Below are 22,704 nucleotides of genomic sequence, written 5' to 3' on the forward strand. Positions count from 1 at the left end.
CCCCCCACCCCTCCCCAATTCAACACACACAAAACCCCTCCACCAAGGAGAATATTGTTGTGACGAGGCACTTGAACGATAATCGGAGAGTCCCTATGAAAAGGCCTTCCCCTCACAGTGAAGTGGGACAAACAGAAGAGAGCAGCTTCTCAGGACTCCATCTCCTCTTGGTCAAGCGGCGGCGGCACAAAGCTGATTACTTCATCATAAGTCAGGCCTGGTGGAAAAGCAGGACAGAAACTCAATAAGGCAGTACTAAAAACATCCCTCATGCAAGAACACCTTGTCTTAAAGGTTTTCTTTTTTAAAAACCTTAAGTCTTAAAGGTTCTAATGTTACTTTAAGTGAAAAACATGGTTTAATTAAGAAGAAAAAGAATGGTTACACCATTCTCAGAGACTAACACGCAGAATAGAAGATACTTCCTGAGCGTTGAGGAGATGTAAGTTTGGAAACATAAAGGCATGAGCAACTACGTTGCCTGCACGTTTGTATACTCATAGTAAGAATTAGTTCCCAGGGACGATGCTAATTATGCGCACAGCATGTTACGGGTTCACTCAGCATAAGGACCTCAGAAAGAACAGGGTGCCCACGTTTTTCTCAGTTTCTTTTGTGCCTCCAAGTCCCATGGCTCAGCTGCACAGCAGCTGTGGAAGGGACCGCAAGGGAAGCAGGTTGGTGCTCTCTCCCATCTCCCAAACTCACTTTTCCATTCTTCAATCTCAAGTTCTCTGCTTTCAAAAGACTGGTCATAGGGATCTGCCACTGGTTCATCGTCCGGATCGTGATACTGAGCAAAGTAGGCGTGAGCCAGCGCTTCTGCCGCAGTGATTCGCTTGTCTGTGTCCAGTACCAACATCTTCTCTAGCAAGTCCACAGCTGGAAACACATCAAAATAGAAAAGAAAGGGTTTTACACAGTGAGTGTGCGACACTGTACTCTGAAATGCAAGCTCATAAAAGCCCAACATACATGAGGAATCTGTAGTTTCTCAGGACCCACCCCTCACCCACAATTCCTCTCCTCTTATACCCTCAGCCCACACATACTTTTGTAAACTTTGAAAACGGTGTGTAGCTCTGTTCTGAACTACTTCTGCAGCCAAAACAAAACCTGGGGAAAGTCTTGGGTGTCCCAGGACATGCTAGCTTCAGCTTCAGGAAGAGCACAGCACTTAAAAAGCAATCCTTACCTAGCGGATTGGCACCAATAAACACATTTTCAAAGTTCATTTTCGGCATGTAAGACAAAGACTGAATGTAGTTTCTTGCCTGTGGAAATAAATGCTCTGTTGAAGTATAACACAAGCCAGCCACCAAGACAAAGTACATTTCAGTCATCCTGAAGCACCGGTTATTATGGTCTGTCTCCTTGCTTTGCTTTCTCTTTACTTATTCTGATACTTACTAAGCCCATCAGCATTATCCCTTCCCAGCTAGAGGCCACTCAAGACAGGGGAGGAAGAGCTCGTATTACTGGGGGTTCATGCAAGACTGCAGAGCAGAGGGGTGCCTGGGCGTGCAGCGCGGTGGCTGTGGGTGAAGCCACACAACGCAGCGTGAAACCAACTCTCACCAAAAAAAAAAAAAAAAATCGGTGTTTCGGTACGCACTGTCCAAATCTCAAGTCTTCATTTAGTACAAAACGTTGCTGAAGAGCAGGTCGTTAGTGCCCACCCCATGCCACATGCGAGCGCCATCGCTTTGAGAAGCGGCGAAGGCTGCAAGTGAAGACCTGCCCTGCGAACCCCCCTCATCTGCTCAGGGCTCACCTCGTGGCTGGGCATCCTGTTAATGAGATATGCAGGGGGTGTTCCCGTCAGACGCATGATCTGCTGAAGCTGGTTAATATCTTAAGTGCCTAGTCAAGGGCTTTGTTAAAACAGTGCAAAAACCATTTTAAACAGAAAAAAAAACCCAGCTGCATACAAAGCATCTCTTCTGCAAACCACAAGGCAAAAGCCATACAGGCAGGGTCCGCTAATTTTTTTCAAATATTTGCGAAAAGTTTAGCAATTGTACTAGTGAACACTTGATGGAGAATTACTGCTCAGTGGGTAACAGCATCAGTACAGAAAGTATTTCTGTCTGCCACAAATAGCATTATATTACAACACAGTTGCGTTCATGTTTCCCAACAGTTTTAAGCCACAAAAGTAGACATTTCCTTTGGCTGAAGCTACTCAAAAATTTTCCTAGGCTGCTGCAGCTACACGCAGCCTCAGAAAAATGAACAAAAATTAAAACAGAAACAAAAATCGTATCCCCTGCACTGGTTACCAGCTTTTTTTCTTGCTGCATAGAAAGTACTTAAGTTCCTTGTGGTGCAAAGCGAAATCAGCTCACAACTGACACCTCCTTCTAAACAGCTTTGAATGCACTTTGAGATGTGGGCGAGGTGACAGAAGGCAATAAATGCAAAATTAGCAAAACATTAGCATTGCATAAGACAGAGTTAGCTGATGTCAGTGAACAGACAGAGAAAGTAAGAGCAAGTAAAGTAATGCAGCAGAAAACCAGAATTCGTTACAGTGACACACTAAAGGCCCTCAACCACTTAATAGTTTGGCTATCCCCATACAATGGAAAAAAAAAAAGTAGAAACAGTACTTTACTGCGTGTTTTTTCTTTTTTTAAATAGATTCTTGATTTGGACCTGGCTAAGAGCAATCATTGTTTTTACTGTGCAATGTTAAAAAAACCCAACACAACAAACCACCTCGCTTCAACCTTATGTATGCAAACTAATCTTTTGCTTAACCTAGTCACCCTTTAAGCCTCTCTCTCGCTAATCCCTGTACTTCAAATACCAGACTACCCTTAAGGTCAGTTCACGGGGCACCCAAGGCAACCTGTGGTATCCAGTTCTAACCCTCCCAAGGGTAGAACATCCCAGGGCTTTTTAAATTGGTGTTGTCTTCAGCAAGCTGACCAACTGGTCCCAACTTGCACCGCACGTCTACTTTCATCAAGTGTAATTCAAGGCTAACCTCACATTTTGCATTTTTCGTCACTGTTACATGAAGAATAGCACAAGCTGCAGTACAAAATAATCTTGCCATCATTCTCCAATGCACTGATCAGAAACAGTGGAGTGACTTGCTAAAGTATGCTGCTAGTTACCTCTACGCAAGTTCATTTCTCACTATGCATTAACTGGTTAATCCATCCTGTTACAGCATCTCTTGCTCTAACTTTTACACACTTCACCTTCAGAAACAGGTAAAACTAAATGCCATTTAATACTGTCTTTGCAGAAGTTCGCAATTCAAGATTAGAACAAAACAGAAATGGCATTATGGTTGAAAATAGAGAACACCCTTTAAAACACAGACTGCAGAAAGCTTTGTGGATTATTAGGTTGGCAGAAGGGCCCCATACAGCAATACCCTTTAAACACACGCCACAGTTAGTTATCTTCTCAGCAGACTATATACTGTGTGCCCGGGAAACAGCTGCCACAGAAAAGCACCTACAAGGCAGTTTGGATTTTATGCTATGAAAACAAAGATGGTGGCAGTAGTATTTCAGAAATTAATCATACTACAGAAGGAACTGGGTGTGTTTAGAGGATAATACACTTGCTCCTGTTAAGAAAGATCCCTGGGTAGGCAATCTGGAGAAATAATAATTGAGACGAGCCTCAAACTCTTAGCTGTGAAAAATACTTCCCCAGCAGCATCTGATCATACAATGTATCACGAAGTATAAACCCACAAACTGAAAGAAAAGTCACGAAGCAGTAAAATGAGAATATGGAAGGAAGAAATCATACCACAGGCAGAGGTAAGAGGAATAAAGATCAGATACACACAGCATGAGAACTCAAAGCCATCCAAGAGCAAAGAATGACAAAGGAAGAAAAATAAAAGAAAATAAAACCCAACACATACTACAGATAGACTACAGGAGGGCAACACACAAACTTGGGACTTCCGAAAGGGCAGATATTACAATCAAAGTGTAAACTCACAGACTCTGAGGAGATTTTCTTCAAAAGCTCAGGCCCTGGGGTTCCAACGAGTCTCAAAATGAGCTTCAACTGATCAATATCTAATGATGGACCATAAAGGAAAATGCTGGGACAAATCAAAATGAAAAAGCGCAACATATCAGCCTATTAACGTTGAAAATTAACACCTGCCAAGGCCTCCACTGAAAAGCTATTTTAAGCAAACTGTTTTCATTCCTCTCATTTACAATTGAATACCCCCGGTACAACACAGCTCACTCTGCATCGGATTGAACAACTTGTCTACAAATAACACCACATGCATTGAATCAGTCGCTGCATCCTTAACTAGGTGGAGCACAGGTCAGAGCTCTCATCCCACGGGTGAAGAACCAGTTTACATGCTCACTTCACCCTCTCAGGCCCCACACCAGAGTAGAAGCAGTCAGCAGGATTAGGTTGTGTTAGTGACAGATGAAGTAAAGCAGAAGGCTGAAAAGCGTAGGCTCCAATAATAAAAAAAGTCAAGGCCTTTTGTGAACACCTTCCAAGGCATTTCAGCCACTCCTAAAATTTGAATTTTAAGAAAATGACTGGTCCCTGCTCATGATCTACAGCATCCCTCCACCTGAACATGGGGTGCATCTTTCCCAGGCCTGGAGCAGTGGGGTGCTGCAGCCGGCAGCAGGTACTCACCCCCCAGCTCCCCGGGACCAGCAGGGCAGGAGGCTGGAGCACCTGGGTCTCCCTTTCGCCCTACAGACCCACCAGAGAGAACAGAATGTGGGCTCAGAGTTAAAATCTTTACATGGAAAGCTCTCAGGATTTAGCATTGCAGATGCAAAGGATGCTTTATCCACCACAGAGCTTCCCCCAGGCCACGTGCCAACCCAACCTGTCCTCTGTAACAAGGCAGAAAAATTAAATATTTGACTTAAGTGGCAAAACACACACTTGACGGAAAAAAATCCACTAAACCTAGTTTTATGTCTAAAACTCAAGATAGTCAGGAGACAAGGTATCTTTTTAAAACTATTAAAAGAATAATCTCCCTTCTCTGACATCCTCCATGCTGTCCTTCAACACCTACTTGTGATTTCAGACTGTGATTGTAATGTTTGTATTTGCCCTTAAAATTATATCAAACTAGTTACACATTTTCCTTTCAATAAAAGTAGTCTATTTACTAGACAATTTCTTGGATCACTGCCCTCCTGATGTTTTAAGATACAATTACAATGCCTTGTTAGAATATCTTTTAGAGTACTACAAAAACTTTAAAAACTGTCTTCAGTTTTTTAAAAAAAGCCTCAGAGTTCCTGTAATACTGGCAGACTGTGTATGAAGGAAACCATCAATACTTTGCTAAAACTGTTCACTTTTGATGCAAACTTTAGACAAAGTTTTACATGTGAAATGAATTAAAAGTCCTGGAAATAGTACTTTGTCAGAACAGCTGAACTAATTTCTCACTTCTCAAGTTGCTTGGCCAACTCCCACTTACTTAAACACTGTAAACCTAAAAGTAAATCCAATGCATGTAGTTGGATTTAGTTTAGCTGCTGAATTGCCAACTCTTAATTGTTAATGCTTAAAATGAAATCAGTATACCCACTGGTGTAGGAGAATTAGCAGAGGGTGCTATACTAACCACAATTAGCTCATTTAAATTGGCTTTTCTTCAGTGCTATTTAAAACAGCCCTTGGATCTTTCACTCATTCTTGTGCAAGAAACAGTTGTGCAAATTTCAGACTGCTAACATGCCTCAGAAGTCACATGCCATACCTCAGTTGGAATAGTTAAATTCTTTTAAAGGCATTTAAAATCATGTGCACCAGGTGTGCCAACAACATTGCTGCCCAGTTTGCTGTCAGCTCTCTTCCCAGGGAAAATTCCTACTTGTGTAGGAAGATACTTGTATAATACACTTCAGTGACTTCTCAGATACTCAAGAGAAAACACAGAATGTGTAACTGGCCCTGCCACAGGCATGCCAAAACCCAACCCCTGCTTCTAGTTTTAGGCCTGCCATCTATAACCTGCTGAACTGCAGCATTCATTCAACTACAGGGCCTACCACGTCCCAGAGAAATGAGCCATAAGCAGTTAAAGACAGGAAAAAAGACTTAGTAAATACAAAGCGAAAGGAAAAAAAACAAAACAAAAAACACATGTGCATGGAGAAGGGAAGCGCAGCATGCAAACCCCAAATGCCATCACCAAGGCACCCCCAATGACTGATGAGTCTCAGTGGTTCTAAAATTCAGAAAGCCACCTGCCATCACCATCCGCAGCCGGCACCGCAAGACTGTAAGAGCTCATCCAGGCAAAGCAAAGTTCAGAAGTTGTTTTAGCTGCCACCACAAGCAAGAACAAGATTTATCAGAAGAATATGTAATCTCAGATGGGTTAGTTACCATGGAAGTCTCACACTGCTGAATAAAAATAGTCATAAAAATACTCTTCAGAGTTGAAAGGGAATACAGACAGCTTAAAACATATAGAAAATCGGCTAAACTAGTACAAATCAGTCAAGATATTCTTATTTATACTTTATATAATTTTATGCAAATCAAATTGTCAAACTTAAAAGTCAACTTTTCTACTTATTGATATGAATCATTCACATTACAAAAGCTGTAAAAAAAAAAATTAAGAATATACATGTTTAAAAGAAACCGATCTTGGCATAAGACAGACACGATAATAACAAAAAGAAATCCTCTATCTATGCCTCACATTAAAAACCTGAAGGACTCTGATTTTCATTACCTCATTTTTTTTGTCTCTGACTAGTCTTTCCACAATCCTGCTCCTCTTCTCCACCTCCTGGTAGAGATTTTACCAATATTAGAAAGCCAGCTTTCACACAAATATTTCCACCCATAGATTACAAAAGGAACAATTCAATTATATTAAGTTTTAAATTAGGAATATTGTAATAATCCTGCAGAGCTAAGCCCGTATTAACCGCAGCGGGTTTTTTTTTTAAGAGTATCCACAATTCTTGCTTTAACTCAGTGACAGCCATGTTCAGGATCTCTACAAATTAGGACCTTCAGAACTTAAAACTAAAATCACCATTAGTTTATCAGTGGCATGATCATCAGAGACAGCATTAAAGATCATCAACTCAGAACACCACTTTATTACTTACCAGATTAAATTAACTGTACAGCTTGTCTGTACTGAAGCCTCTTACAAGTAATATATGTGGCTCCGGGCCATATAAAGTAATATCTGATAGACTGTAAATAACATCACACCATTTCTGCTAAATCCTTCCTGAAAGGAACCAATATTTCAAGTAAGAGAGCCACCTGAGCAGGAAGATGATATTCCTGAGATGTCATTACTTATTCTGCCACTATCTATTTCATTTTGGAAAAGTGAAGCTACGTAGTTGAGAAAACTAACGTCTTGAGACCAAAAAGCAAGAAAGTCAAATTTTCAGTTGTCAAACAGGAGCAGTTTCCAGCTTCCAGTACACACGGAATACACAGTCACATCGCCTCCAACTGCAAAGGGAATTCCCTAGAACTGCAGGGGATTTGGATATACTCTATCCTTGGTTACTAGAAGCATGGTAAAATGTATCTTGAATTAAGCACATTAATGTTAATTGCAAAGTCAATAAATCAGCAATTGCATAGTGACACTGCAGGAAGAACACAGGACTCAGCAAATCTGTGGGTACAAAGAAATGAAGGGCCCAGAAGTACCCGAGAGGATCTACAACTGGAAAATTCCTAAAACTTTCTCAAAATCATGTACATATAAAGATTTCAAAGAGCTTTCTGAGACAGGGAGAAGCTAGAACCCATCGTTATCTTACTTCTGCTTGCTGTCTTTAGGTGTCAGCAAAACCAGACAGCTTGGTGCCCTTCTAGATCCTCGGTTACGTGCACAAGACTCATAACCACAGACCCCGCTCCCCTTACAGTCCTGACCTCATCATCAAACAGCATAAATGTTACTTAGAGTGGGGAACCACACACACAAACTGTAACACCTACAGTACTACCAAGTTTTATCTACAATGGGAAAGGATTTAACCTTATGTTTCTTAAAATCTAACCAACTGGGAACAGAAAACGTGTTTAATTCAAAATTTTATCACCATTTGTGAAAGAAATTGAGCGTTTAAGGTAAAAAGTCACAAGCATCTGCTGGGAAATATATATTAATAAAATATCTTAATATGACAAAACAATTTAGATACTAAAGGAAAACTTTATTTTGCATTGCAGCTATTATTGATTATAATTCACAACTAAGAACAGAGTTGGAGAAAAAACTTCTCAGGCTTGGAAAAGAATTGTTTTGTTCAATTCATAAAGGACACATTGTGAAGCATTTCTTATGTTTTGCAAATACTGTAAGCAAATATTTGATTTTCAAGTATCAAGATCTGTAAAATCTAAAGTGTCACTGTTACTAGGGTCAAATAATGGCAACAGGTTAAGGACTTTTTGCTTTGAATCAACAATTCTTTAGAAAAAAAAAATCTGCCAAAACCAAATTGTATGTGCTAAACAAGTGGAAGGAAATATGGCAAGTTTCTTCTAGCTTCTAAGCTGCTTTTGTGTTAGTTCTGCTTCTGTCTCTGACAACAGGAAAATACAGCAGAGATGACTAAACAGTAGAGTACAGAAAGTTCAACAAATTCAGAGAGAGATTATGAGACTGAGATAGGCAGAAAAGAGGAAAAAAAAAAAGGTAAAGTTAAAGCACATTGAAAAGGGAAATGAAACTCTGTCAAAACTGGAATGAAAGCCTTCCCCTCTGCCAAAGAGTTTTGGAATCTAGATGCTTTCCAGAAGGAAGATAGTACACAGAAGGCCAGCACTTCCAACAGTAGTTTTCTTTTCACCAAATGCTAACAAATTTGAATTAACAGCTATAAATACTAATAAATTAATACAAGTTATTAAAATAAACAAACTAGTGTTGAAAGAATAAACTTTGGTAAAAGGTGGGCAATGTAATTTTCTCTGGCAAATAAAGTCCAATTTTCTAGGCAATGAAAAGTCTTGCCAGCAGTAAATTACTCCTATGTGTTGCATGGGTGAACGAACAAAAGCTGCAAGTATAACAATTTGCATCAAGTTTCAGTTCTAATTTCCTGGGGAAAAACACAGTGCTCACTCATAAATTTGCCAAAGTGTCCTACCCAGGCCACTCTGGCAGAGAAAAAAAAAAAAATCAGTTTGAAAAGAAGTTATTCAGGCTTGATTTTTCACATCAATACAAGCATACAGTGGAAGAAGACTCACAATCTGTTTACGCTCAAGCATGGAAGCGGAACCTAAACATTTCAGAGCAATTTGGAACGAGATCCTTGGCACTGAAGAATCTGCAAACCTGCTGCTTTCACAGCATACCCCCAGGATACAGAAGAGAGGCCAGAAGGATGCTTCACATTTGCTAGAAACCTGAAGCGTGAAAGGATTCTTAGCAGACAGCCTACTCCATGCAGTTATTTCTACAAACTCAAAGAGCAATGAATTTAAATAAACTTAAAGGAAAGTAACTCCCAGAAACAAAACACCACGTGAGCAATTCTAGTGATGCCAACAGACAATAAAGAGGAATAGATTTGCTGTCTTGCACACTGTGATTGTTTCATGCGCAGCAAAACCAAGAACTCACCTCATCGTTCTGTGAGTAAAAGAAGCCATTAACTTAAAAACAAACAAAAAACCCCACAACCAAACCCAGAACTCCTTTTCTTGTGAAATATGTCAAAGTAAAGGTCTCTAACTTCCATTTAAAAAATATATTACTTTTAAAGGATACGGTCTGTACCAGGAAACAACGTTCTTCCAGTCAACAGTTCAGCCATAATGCATCCCACTGACCAAATATCAACTGAACAAAATAAAATGAAAAACAACTTAATGCAGAAAAATACAGTCTCAGTAGAATCACCCTATCCAACAAAAGTACAAACAACTTTATCCTTAAGCAGTCTTACAGCAAAGCAATCAGACACACTGCAAGCTAACTGATACTCTTCAGAAACTACATCATCTAAGACTTGTCCAAGTAACAGAATATTAGGTCAGAAAAATTTCCTTTCCAGAGCATAACGTGCATTGAACACCGAAGAGCTGGGGAGGAATCTACGCAATCAAAGAGGAAGACCTATTCAGAACAACTCTGAGGAATTAATTTGCATGTGGCCTTTACATAAATTCTACCCAAACAACCACCAACTATTACACTACAGGTACAAGACAAGTCTATATACATGTAAGAGGAAAAGAGAAAAGAAGAAAAAGTAGTGAAGAGTGAAATCAGAGTAGCACAGTATCTTCTTTGACCCATATGTTCTCCTGTACAACTATTCTCACATTTGCTTTTCTGCTCTGTGCCTGAAGTATTGTAGGGAAGCACGGTGTGTTGCTGAGAAGATACTGGAAACTGTGAGGAACATATAACTGTGAAGAAGTGGAAAGGAAGGGAGATTTATATACTTTTTAGCATTTCTTCACACCATAACTCAAGATATTTTTCAGCATATTCCCAGCAGCTTCCTGGAAACACACCTTCTCATCCAGATACATTCTGTTCACTTACTTTAAAAATCACTGTGATATGGAAAAATAAGGGATAAGTGCTGACAATACTTAACTGATTGCAATTTCAAAGATTTAAGTTTGAAGAAGTCTTGTGAATGCCATCACAATTCTTAACTCACATCTGGTTAACTGTGGTTCAAATACTAATTTTATGCCTGTCTTCTTTTAATCACCCTTACTGAAGCGTAATCACCCTGCCTGTCAACTTACTGATCAAATGGAAAAGAGCACATACAAAGAACCACCTTTTTTTTTCCCCACGATTCAGGAACTGAAAAGCCTTGTGTTAGTGAAATGCATCACCTGTCTGGTTGTAATGCATCCAGTTCAGCATGATCTCAGGAGCCCTGTACCACCGGGTAGCCACGTACCCGGTCATCTCATCGTCCGTGTGTCGGGCCAAGCCAAAATCCAGAATCTACAGAACAGAACAGACATCCACCAACTACTGCAGTGGAACAGTGCAAACTAGTTAGAGCAAATAACTAGGCAGTTATTGGAATGGGTGGAGGAGAGGTGGTGCAACTGCAAAAGGAGATTATGAAACTAAAATTTCACAGCCTGTTAAGAGACACTAGGCCTAGAACAGCGTTAGGACTCAATCAAAATTATGTCTGGATATCTTGTCTCTAAAACAACTAAACTCAAATAAAAGCTGTTAACTCTTCCCTTTCGTGATCATTCATTAAAAACACAGGAACAAATATAGAAAAAAACATCTTTACAACCCTTTACAGCTGGCAAGGACATTATTACTTTGGACCACCAAATTATTTCCATAAGGAATTATTTTGTCCCTTCAATTCCAAGAGACATCCATAAGGCATTCACTCAAATCACAGTCAAAGCAATCAGACCTTGGGCTTACATTACCTTCAGCTCGCAGTCTTCATTTACAGCTAGGTTACTAGGTTTTAAATCCTAAAAAATTAAACATCAGCATTAACAGTGGTATATACGTTGTTTCACAAATCTAAAGCAGATAAAAAATGTAAATGCAGACAAACTAGATTCTAACTGGCTGTAAACACCAACTCTCCATACTCAGAAAAATTATTTAATTCCAGAGTCAGCTATCTCTTCTGTAGTCTTCAGATGTGTCACAAGTAAAAATGCATAAAGGCTTATTGCAACAGCAGTGCTGTAGATATTTATTTTACAAATAGAGAGCCTATTTCACACAGATACCAGCCAAAGGCAGGAACAGAAACTAAGGATCTCGACAAACACTTCCCATGTTTAACTTTTTGACTGCTTAACCAAAATAACTTTCAGAAAATTTCTTCTTGTTTCTATAGGTGCTGCATTGCAAGATTCTGTACTACATTTTTTTAAAGACATTGGTTTGGTACAGGAAGCAATCTTAGGATAAATACTCACCCTGTGTATTATGTCAGCTGAATGGATGTACTGTAAAGCAAGATGGACTGTTATAAAATTTGTCAAGTAGCCTCCTCCTCATTTCTTCACTAGACAATACTGCCCTACCCCATCCCACACAATTCAAATGCTACAGCTTGTCTGCAGGAGGAACCGAGTGTGTGGCTGTGTGTTCCAAGTAGGCAGGTGTTTCACTCTGTCTCTCCTCAGAACACCCAGGAGCACTGCCCCCACGAGTGGAACAACCCAGGCAAACAGAACTGAAGAAGTGGAAGATTCCTGGTCAGAGCAGATTAAAGTTCATCATTTTCCATACTCTGCCCATAGGAATGTATAAAAATATCTTCTTAAACGATACCTAACTTTACCTCCAAAGAGGTATGAAGTGAAAGAACAGTAATAATAGGTTATCCTACGCTAGGTTAGGGAAGCCCCACTATGTACCCATACGAATCTCTGAGGATATGAAATTCATCAAGTTCCACCTCCCATGGATGAGCTACCAACATTCAGGTAGGACAGGTGCAAGTACCTTCAGTCCCCGAAGAATCTGGTATATGAGGAACTGCACATGGTCATCGGTGAGTTTCTGGCATTTCACAATGTTGTTCAGATCTGCTCCCATAAGGTGTGTCACCAAGTACCTATGAACAAAAGGAAACACATCGGCTGTGAAGCAATCCCTTCCACAGGATTAGGATAGAAATGCCCTATGAAGCTCCAGTAGCAGGGCTGACTGTCCCAAAGCTTGTTGCTGAATGAAACCTAGTCCCCAACATTTTAAATAATATAGCAGATTACTACACTGATTCCTACAGCACCAGTCAATAAAACACAAGTGAAAAAGTTTGATAGGTCCAATAGTTTAGGATGTCCTAGTATCTTTTGTGCTGGAATTCAGAATTGAGAATGATGGCAGCCAAATTAACGTGGCAAATATTTCTATAATAATCTGGGAGATGCAGGGAAGATACCAAAGATGTTCTGTTGCAGTCTTCAGAGAAGTTACCTACACATCATTGAATTCTTCTAGTGACTTGGCAGGGGTGAACACATCCAACAAGCCAATAACCTAAAAAGAAAACAGTAAAGTGAAAAAGCTGTGAAATATCTTCGTAGTATAATATGATAGTTACTAATACCCTTTGCGGAATAGACACCACTCATTCCAGTAGATGTTTCATTTCCAACTACATGAATGATTCAGATGTAGACAAATTAGTATTCATACAAGATCAGAAACAAATATTCAATACTTGTGTAAAAAAAAAAACAAACACAAAAAAAGGTTAAAGATACACAGCTGTCTTTTCCCACCAGCCAACCACTTAAAGCATCAGACAGGAGCCATGATGAAAGGCAGGTGTAAACCCTGGTTTAGGATACTTTATTTAAAAAACCAACTAAAGTTTGTTCAGGAAATAACCCCAACCACAGACAAAACTTCTTCCTGCTCGATTAGTTATACTGTTGACTGTATTAAAATCAGAACTGGGAGACTTGTTTCACTTGTACTGAGTAATGGCTAGAAAAATTCAAGGATCTGTAATGCAAGCTATGAATAATAATGACTACACCAGAAAATAAGTCAGGAAAACAGTGCAGTGCAACGAGGACCCAATTTTCACACACAGCTGACTGCTTCACACTGTCATTTGTATTTTCTGCCCCAAGCGCAGCTACCCCACCTTTCATTTTACAGCTAAACTGTTCTCTCAGTAGAGAGTAAAAGGACATGCATGTGTTACTTTGTGGAAAAGAACTATACCTTATTATCCCATAATTAACTTCTAGGTCATTTACAGCATTTAAAAAAAATTAAATCCATCTGTTCCATAAAGTTTATTCTATTTTTCACTAAAACATGCTTTCAATCCTTATCTTCCTTCTCTTAGTAGCAAATAATACTTTATTTTATGAAAACATGAGATAGACAGGTTCTCTTCATCCACCTTCAGAAAACTCCTCTTCCCTTTTCAAGTCACTTGTCTCGGGTACAGAAGCATCACACACATTTCAGCAACTTCAGTAACGGTTCAAGCGTGCATACGAAACCAAGAGTTGGATTCCTGTGTTCCCTTCGGCACCATCCTGTTTATCCTATTGTTTACCCTTGTCAAGGATGTCAGAATCAATCCAGTCACTTTTAAGCAGAGAATTAAAGAAAACCTTTGGGGAATCTTGACTATGGTTTTGGAAAAGAGAGAAAGTGGGTAGGAAATAAAAGCCTCTGTCAAATCTATATTATACATTATAGATTAGATTTTATTGAGGAAATTGAAGAGAAAAAACACTCTCCTGCCTCTCTCAATATACATCACAGCAATTCCATTTCTAGACAGGCATTTTCAAACTGTAACATTCACATACATCCTGTATAATAATTCTCGTGCTTACAGTTTCTTTCTCCAGTGGACTATTTTGTAGGAGTTTTTACAGAGAAAAAAAAAAATCAACATTATCCACCCAGTTTAGCACGGAAAGACAAAAGCTGACTTTGCTATCTAGACATCAGGTTTTCTTTCATTTATCACTTCTATCTCACTACACTGTGAAGCACAGCATCAAACTACCTGTATCTTTCATCGAGCTTCATAAACAAGTACGGTTATTCTGCAAGCGCATCACTGACTCACTTCTAAGGGAGTGTGAACACCAGTAGATGCAGAATCCAACTCCTCTAACCTTTTGCTTTCCCCTCCCAGCATTTTAGGATGTCACAGAGCTTATTAATTTCTTCATGACAACAAACCCATTTGCTCTCCCATCTGCTCAGTGTTAGGCTTCATGCAAGCTAACAAGGCCTCCTGGAACTTGAAAATATAACACAGACACACTTGAGTGCTCTGCAGGTCCATTTATTTGCTCAAGAGCATCATGAACCAGATCAGATACAGGATGTAGAAAACCGTCCTATGCTCAAGCCCCTTAAACCACCATCCCTTGCAGATTCGCTGGTGTCTTCTGTGCCACATAAAACCTAGTGCTTGAATTCCGAACTGAGAGCTGAATAACCCAGACGCCAGCACTAATAAGCCTGCCTGAACCGGCTCTGAACATTTCTGCATCTGCAGGATTTTTAAACCACAACCTAGATAAACTTCCCACAGATAGATAACGGTATGATGAACCGATAATAAATATTTCTATATATAAACAACTTAACTTCCTTTTATCCCTTACTCTTAAAGCTACATACGCTCTTTGCAATACTAATCAAAAAATATTAATGAATGCCAGACATAGTTATTGGTGCTACAACAGTTCTATCTAATTTTCACTGTTTAACCTTATTAGCTTAGACAAAATGGATCAATATTGTTTTGGGTTTTTTTAACAGATATTCAAAGCTTTCCTGTTTAGAGACTATCTCAGCTACAAGAAAAGGTCCAGAAAAAAACTCCAGGGGATGGACACTGAGCAGGATCAAATTCAACCTCTACTGTTGAGACAACAGTATCACACAGAGGCACTGAGGAAGAACTATAGACAATAGTACATACATGCATCAAAAGTTCCAATTATGTTGGCCACACTAAAAACGCCAAGATGATTTAGGGGATACCAGCTGCTGACGGCGGTGATCAGAAGCCTCAACACACAACCACCACTGCCACAACAGAAGAAATTCTGCACAGACCATCCATGGAGAACTTCCAACAAAATTATGCTTGTTTGCCTTTTTGTGCTAAGTAAGGGTCCTGGGTTTGCTCAGCTCATTTCCAGAACACTACTTCTCCTCTGCTAAACTGGAGTTTGCTTGGACGGAAGAAAGAGCCTTCCTTTCCTCTTGACCTTCTGACAGCTCTAGAGGTTATGAGGCTTTTTGCTCCACTTCATACAGTATTTGCTCCAAACAGCACGCAAAATAAATTATATTGGTGTGTTAATGCCACTAACACACAGAACTGGTCAACCAACCATTTTCTAGACCAAATGGAGGTTAGAGCAAAAAACCAGTTTAACTTTAACATTTGTCACATCCTATTCTGTTTCCCTGCTGATGATTTAAGTGGATGGCTTGTATGAAAAGCCATATGATTTCCACCCCCTCACCATCCTCTTTTTTCCCCTCCCTATTTTACCTACAGGAATCTAGTGAACATCTACTCCACACCCCTCTGACACAGGCCAGCCAAAACAAACAAACATGAAAAACCCTCCAGAAGACACTGAATACAAACTCTGATGTTTTCTTTTTTAAAATAAATTCTTAACAAAAAGTACAGCTTACTACAGCAAGCGAGCAGGAGCATGTAAGTGACACCACCTGTGTCCTAAATCCTTAAACCAATATGAACCTGCTAAGCAGTAATTGCCAGATTACTCTAGGAAATATTAAGATTTTTGTAATACAAAGTTGGCTATGTGGGGGGTTTTTTATTTGTCTGCTTTTCTACAACTATAATCCCTTGTACTACTGCAAGCTTTTGTTTAGTATCAGGAAAGAGCACATGCAACAAGATCCTTAAATGCAATCATGATGGACACTCCCTGCGCAGTCCCAACTTCAGACCAATTTTTGATACCATCTCCTTCAACTTACGTTTTCATGTTTCATGTGCTTAAGCAGCCGCAGCTCTCGGTAAGTCCTTTTGGCATGGATGATAGACTGAAATGGTCGGGACAGCTTCTTTACGGCCACACGCAACCCAGTTTTTGTGTCAAACGCAGAACTACAATAAAAAGCAATCAAATTATCAAATTAATTATTTACCAACACCTTCAAACCCACACTTAGCAACTCCAGACAGCTGCTACCTGGACACTGAGTCACAGATAACGTCACTTCTCCATTTCTGCAGTGAAAATAATTTCTAGGTATCCTGGTCCACAACCTGCACCCCCACTCAATCCCCACAGATGCACGCAACTGTTCGTTTCTACAGAAAATGTTTAAAAGATGAGTCTTGTTTACACAGTAAAGGGAAATTTTGGAGGAAAAAAAGAAACGTGTATGATTCTTCTGTCTAAAAACAGTTGTGCTCTTAAACACAAATACAGCAATAAAAGTCTGGAGAGAGGTAGAATACTTGTAAATATTATCTGTATTCCTAAACATATTTTCATAGATCACACTTCAACACAAAACACTATGCTCGAGATACTATCTTTTATGGTTTCAGTCGCTACAAAAATCCAAGGCCTGTGCCCAATGAAATCAACTATGATGGCTGTTAATCACAATTGAAGCCAAAATCAAACCTCTTTGGTAAATCACATCTAATCCTGTTATGAAAAAATGCATGTAAGTGATATCTAGCTGTTCATTACTTAAACTTGTCCATTTAGCAGAAACTTATACATAAAACCTTTACATATAAATAATCATTCTTAGAACCCACGAAGACTAACTCCATCCTATTTCATAACTTCATATATATATATATATATGATATTTTGTACTCTAAAATCGTCTTTCGAAGTAAGTCCTATTACAACCTATCTATAATATTAAGCAGCAAAACCTGACACTTTAGAAACAACCAAAAGTTTAACACATGAAGAACTACATTAAATTTCTGATACACTGCACAAAATCTTCCGGAGCTTAGGGTTTATATGTGAGGAACTAAAGAAATGTAGGCATTTAGCTGTGAATCGAATACTCCTCTTTCTTCTCTTCTTTGATGTTCTTATCTAAAACAGCTCTAGTTTGTCAAAAAGGAAGGAGAAAGAGAGGATGTGAAATCAAGGTTAGACTTGATTCAAGATAACAAGGGGAAAAGATGGAATGGAGAAAGTCAGAGGACAGTATTTTTTAATTTTCCTGCTGCATTTTGATTCAGGGCAAACTCCTGATTCCATTTAAAAGTGAGTATGCACTAGTTCTTGACAAACATCAAGCGAAAAGGAAAGCTATACATTTATAAATGTAAAGTGTGAAGTAGCTTAAGTAACCAAGTACAAAATCAACCATGAAAGTAGTCCTAGACTCATCCCCCACCCCTGCCAAAGGAGCTATCTGAAATAAATGTAGTTGTCATTTATTTTTAAAACAACTAACTGGAATTAACTTTAAAAAAAAACTCCTTATCTCAAAGTTGCTCAGTTTTCAAGGAACTTGCTACATGAGGTTTATGAGAAATAGAAAACAAAACACGAGCTTGTTTCTATTTTCAGTGATCCTCGCCCAGGTCCTGCAAGAGAATGGAAAGACCCACTGTGCCCCATGGAAAAGGAGTATCTCCTTCTCTACAAAGGGGACCCTGCAAAAACACTGTGGACAGATACAAAAAAGCAGCTGGACAAAAGATCAAACTGGAGCAAATTTCCACAGCTGAAATCCTCAAGCTACACCACAGTGTCTCAAAGCATGCCCGTTACCAAGCACTTCCACAGGAGTTGCCCTTTACACCTCACTCAGCCTGGGCAGACAAGCCGTTATGCGTTCATTTTTCATCTCGATTTCAAATTATCAAGTTCTCACACACCACTAGAATATCAATATTTAAGCTGCAACACTTCATGGAACATAAATTCAATTTTTTTTAAGCTTCATGTACACCATTTTGTGATATACAAACATACGTAATCCAGACTGTAATTATATGACAGTATTTTAATGATACTCAAGGTGTTTTCTAGGACTTAGAGCAAAAGTAAGATTAGTCATCACAATTCAACACCTGCTGTTGTGAATTAATCATGAATCTTTACCAGCTTTCAAACATTTTGGGTACAAAAGGCAGCATATACCAGTATCTCTTTCATCCTGAAAAGGGGATCCCCTGCATATTAATCATCTTCACAGCTACACAGTGAGGTTTCTCTCTTGGTTTCCACAAGATTCTCTTTAGAGATTTCAGAGCCACCAGACATAAGCTATTTCAGAGTCCAAAGGAAATTCAATTTCACCATCTTTTTAATGACATTTTGGGGGTCCTATCGCGTTTCCCTTCTGCTGCAGGAGATGTACAACCTCCAAGGAGAACTGCAATCAGCAGCACTGACAAACTGTTTAACCAGCACAACAACACTGTGCACAAGCCCGGGAAAGAACATTTTCTATTACTGCACATTTGCAATCAAGTTACTTTTGAAGTCAGAAGACTTCTAAGTTCGGTCATATCTGAGGCCTAAAGACTATTTCCCTACCGATAAAGGCATGCTGAGTAATTTCTGCCAATACAGATAACTGCCTAATGGTTTTCAGAGCACAGCACAGAGAGCACAGACCAGCTGTCATGCTGGAGCACGTTTTAAAGAACACTAAGCTGGCTTGCATCACAGACTTAAAACAGCTGCATTACACTGATCATATTTCAGCTAAAAAAGCCTAACTAGGAAAAAATTGCATGATCCACAGTTTTAAATCCCTTTTAAAATAAGATCAGCACAAATTCAGAATTTATCACAGCTTCCACGTTTTTTAACCTCTTACATAGTATCATGCTATGGCACATGAACTGCAGCCACTTTGCCCTAAGTGAGCTAAAACTACAATTCTGAGTTAATCTGAACTAAATCTAGAACATAAGAGCTAGAATAAACCAACTGTTTTAGGGAACCTATCCACCAATTCAACTTATATCTTCTTAGAAGATCTGAAGTAGCTTGAGGAACTGAAGTACATACAAAATTACTCAGGAATGCAATTTATTTAAAAATTATATCATCAGAATGCTAATTTTTGTGCAAAGACTATTCTGCTAAATAGCATGCTGCTCATTGCTAGTGCCCATGCAAATACCCAAGACAGCTGCATCTCCTTGGTGGTACCTCTGGAGTCAATTTATGCATCCCTAGTTATAGACAGAGAAAACAGTCCTTAGTACCCAACAGTTTATCATTAACACCCACCACTTCTGAGTTCAGCCTATACATGTGTTTCAGTTACCCTCCCAACACACTATAAGAAGTTGTAAATCTTAACTTCTCTGCTATGCTGGCTTCTGCTTCTAAGACAGCTGCCATAAAAATCTCCCTATAGGACAGATGTCCTCACACTAATTTCATTTCTTTATATATAAGTTCCCATGAAGTTCAAGCTACTCGCCTCTGCTTTCAGAGCTCTGCTCACAGCTTTTCTGTGCGTGCCCACCTCCTACGCGATCCCCCTTCTTCACACGTGTTCTGCTAATCCTACCTGTACGGCTGCTTCATCCCACTCAGCTTTATAGTTCTTTTCATATCACTCCTCGTGTATCTACCACACCTTATGGGGAAGCAGGCACCTGTCTCTCCAAGTGCACACATACTTTGGAGGCACTTGAACGCTTTGATAAGGGATTACTAAACCTGAAGACACACATTGGTAAAAAAAAAAAAAATCCATGGAGGAATTGTTACTACAAAGGTGATATTTAGGGTTGTTACTTCATTTCCTCTGGAGCCTAATGTTTTAAAATTTCTTAAATCCATAATGTTTCTCTGTTAGTTTAAAAAAAAAAAAAAAAAAAAAAATCTTCATAATACCCAGGAAATTCAAGAGTCAGTCCTTGTTGGTACAACTGTGGGTCAAAATGGGAAGAAATGACAGGTTCTGGAAGGGCTATATAACCTAGCAGTCTACAAAAAAAAAAAAGCTAAAAAATTCTTATGCAATATTCCCAGGAAAAGTAAGTCTTGGCTGTTCAATTCCTTTCCAAATTAAATAAGGAAATCCTGATAGCCTGCAAAGCAATTAAACCAAAACCCTTCTTTTACAAAGTATTAATACAACACACAAAGAACTGCTGCAAAAAATACAATATAAAGTGAACTCCTAAGAGTATACAGAGTCAGCCTTCACAGCATTTTAGAAAATGATGGCAAAGATCATCTAAACACCTCTTTGCTTCGCTTAGAGCTGGCTGAACTAATGCCGTTTGCTGAAATCTCCCTTCAGCACACAGAAGAAATGAAGCAATCCTCCAGCTAAAGCGTGAGTCACCGATCGATCCCATCTCCATTCAGCAACTTCCCACTGCAAGATGCTGCATTATCTAGGCCCCTCTCCTCCTCGCATGAAGTCTTACGGACTGATACTTCAGGAACCCACACGTGTTTTAGTGTAGACCTGGCTACAAAATCCTTTTCATGCAAAAGACTGTGTTGTGTGAATATACAAAAGAGGTGCAAGAATAAATGGAATAGCATTTCACACAGCAGATGTCACAGCAATTGTTAACATGACTCGGTAATGAACAATCTGAGGGTATGTATCGATGTTTCTCAAAGTTCTGGAACTGAATCCTTACTTGTATCGCCACGTACTTTCAGTTTTTAAAAAACAGATCCTGAAAAAGACCCGAGCTGGCCATTTGAATGACATTCATCCAACACTGCACACAATACTTCAGAAAACACTGGACTATTTGCTCTAACTTCAAGCACACACCTCGGGTGCCTTAAGCTGCCTGCAGGAAAAACCTCTCTCTCTCCCCATCCACTGACTAAAAAATAAAGTCAGGTTCTTGCATTAGGGTGTTCAGAGTCACACTCGCATTAAAGGTTTAAAGCAGCCTACAGCAGACAGCTCCATAGCCTAAATGATTCATCTGCTGGCTTCTTTATTATTTTCCCCCCCAATTTCCAGAAATTGCTCATTTTTAAATGCCTCATCTTGACAACTAAATAAAACAGAGCTTTTTATTACATTCTAATAAAATACTGCAGTAGACACACACAGAAATATATTTAACCATTCAGTTTAAGGGTGGTTACAACCCCACAATTTACTATCCCAACACAGAGGTACACCAAATTCAAAGTCTCTAATGAAACCTGGTAACTTTTTACTGGGGAGAAAAATCTCTAAAGGGACAGAGCAGAACAAGTCATCGCAGGAACATTCTGAATACTATGCATCACCATTTGCAGCTTAATAAAATTACATGTATGGGCAAGGGGATTTGTTTGTTGTTTTTTTTTTAAAAAAAATCTGACATGCTTTCCATGTCACTAGTGTTTCTGAACTGTATCTTTTCTGAAACATATTTTTAGAAGAACATACAGAAAACCATTAACACAGACTGCACTAAGACTCACGGGCCACATGGCTGAAATTGCTTCCAATACAAAATTGTTTCATCTGGTCTGAACACAGTTGCACAATCTTTGAAAGTTTTGACACAGCAAAACAGGAAATTCATGATGCAAACTCTTTAGTTATTGGTTGTGAAAACAAACTTTGGAAGTATTGCATGCACAATGGAGATTGTGGAGAGGAGGAAAACAGGAGAGGAATGGGCTAGATGGTGTAGAGTCAACCTTAAAAACACAATGGACAAGGCACCGAGCAAATTCATTTCCTATTATATTTGGGGAGTTACATAACTCTGTGACACTTGCAGGGGTATTTATCAGCTACAGCAGCAAGGCCCTTCTTTTGCCAGAACTATACCTGTCTATTTAAAAAAAACCTCAGCAAGTACACTGGTTAATCTCACTGCTAGAATCGACTAGCCTTTACCTTTTATGAAACATAAGCATTTGCATAGTCGAGGTGCAGCAGCTTTAAGAAATGCATGCTATTTAAGCTGAACTTACCAACAATTTTATAACAGTAGGTTAAGAACAGCTGAAAACTTTATTTCTTTAAAACTGCAGAACATGCAAAACATCTTTTCGAGTGCAGCATGCATCCTTCCTTATGATATAAACATGATATTCATGGTATAAATTTGCATATCGTGTTAATGAAAAAATATGCATGCCTGCTCAAATACAGCAGCAGAGCAGATGTGCAATCATTATGCACCCACATTTGAAAATTCTGATCACACTTTGACAGAGCCAAAGAACAGAAAACAAAACCCTGAACGTTCATGTGGAAGACATTTCCTAATAAAAAGGACACAG

The 22,704-nt window shown here is 39.2% G+C and overlaps 2 protein-coding genes across 3 annotated transcripts in view; one reads left to right on the forward strand and one right to left on the reverse strand.

Annotated features, from left to right (window-relative positions):
- Window positions 1-14: 14 nt before the first annotated feature.
- On the reverse strand, window positions 15-16,594 carry LOC113488967 (mitogen-activated protein kinase 14). Of its 2 annotated transcripts, none has more exons than XM_026864413.1 (11): window positions 16,466-16,590; window positions 12,933-12,991; window positions 12,452-12,563; window positions 11,920-11,949; window positions 11,413-11,460; window positions 10,843-10,957; window positions 9,755-9,826; window positions 3,976-4,055; window positions 1,196-1,274; window positions 709-882; window positions 15-217 (listed from the first exon to the last, which is right to left on the reverse strand). In XM_026864413.1, the coding sequence occupies exons 1-11, from the start codon at window positions 16,478-16,480 to the stop codon at window positions 150-152; spliced, it is 852 nt and encodes a 283-aa protein (XP_026720214.1). In that variant the 5' UTR covers window positions 16,481-16,590; the 3' UTR covers window positions 15-149. The 2 variants fall into 2 exon arrangements, with proteins under 2 accessions (XP_026720214.1, XP_026720215.1); XM_026864414.1 differs by lacking the exon at window positions 3,976-4,055 and adding an exon at window positions 1,775-1,854 and having other exon boundaries at window positions 24-217; window positions 16,466-16,594.
- Window positions 16,595-21,032: 4,438 nt separating this feature from the next.
- Window positions 21,033-22,704, forward strand: part of SLC26A8 (solute carrier family 26 member 8) — a 22,425-nt gene continuing 20,753 nt past the window's right edge. Inside the window, 1 exon segment of the mRNA XM_026864375.1 lies at window positions 21,033-21,040. Within this exon segment, the coding sequence (XP_026720176.1) occupies window positions 21,033-21,040 (8 nt within the window).

Source organism: Athene cunicularia, assembly GCF_003259725.1.
Source record: "Athene cunicularia isolate RWA chromosome 26 unlocalized genomic scaffold, athCun1 chr26_part2, whole genome shotgun sequence".
NCBI classification, from domain to species: Eukaryota; Metazoa; Chordata; class Aves; order Strigiformes; family Strigidae; genus Athene; species Athene cunicularia.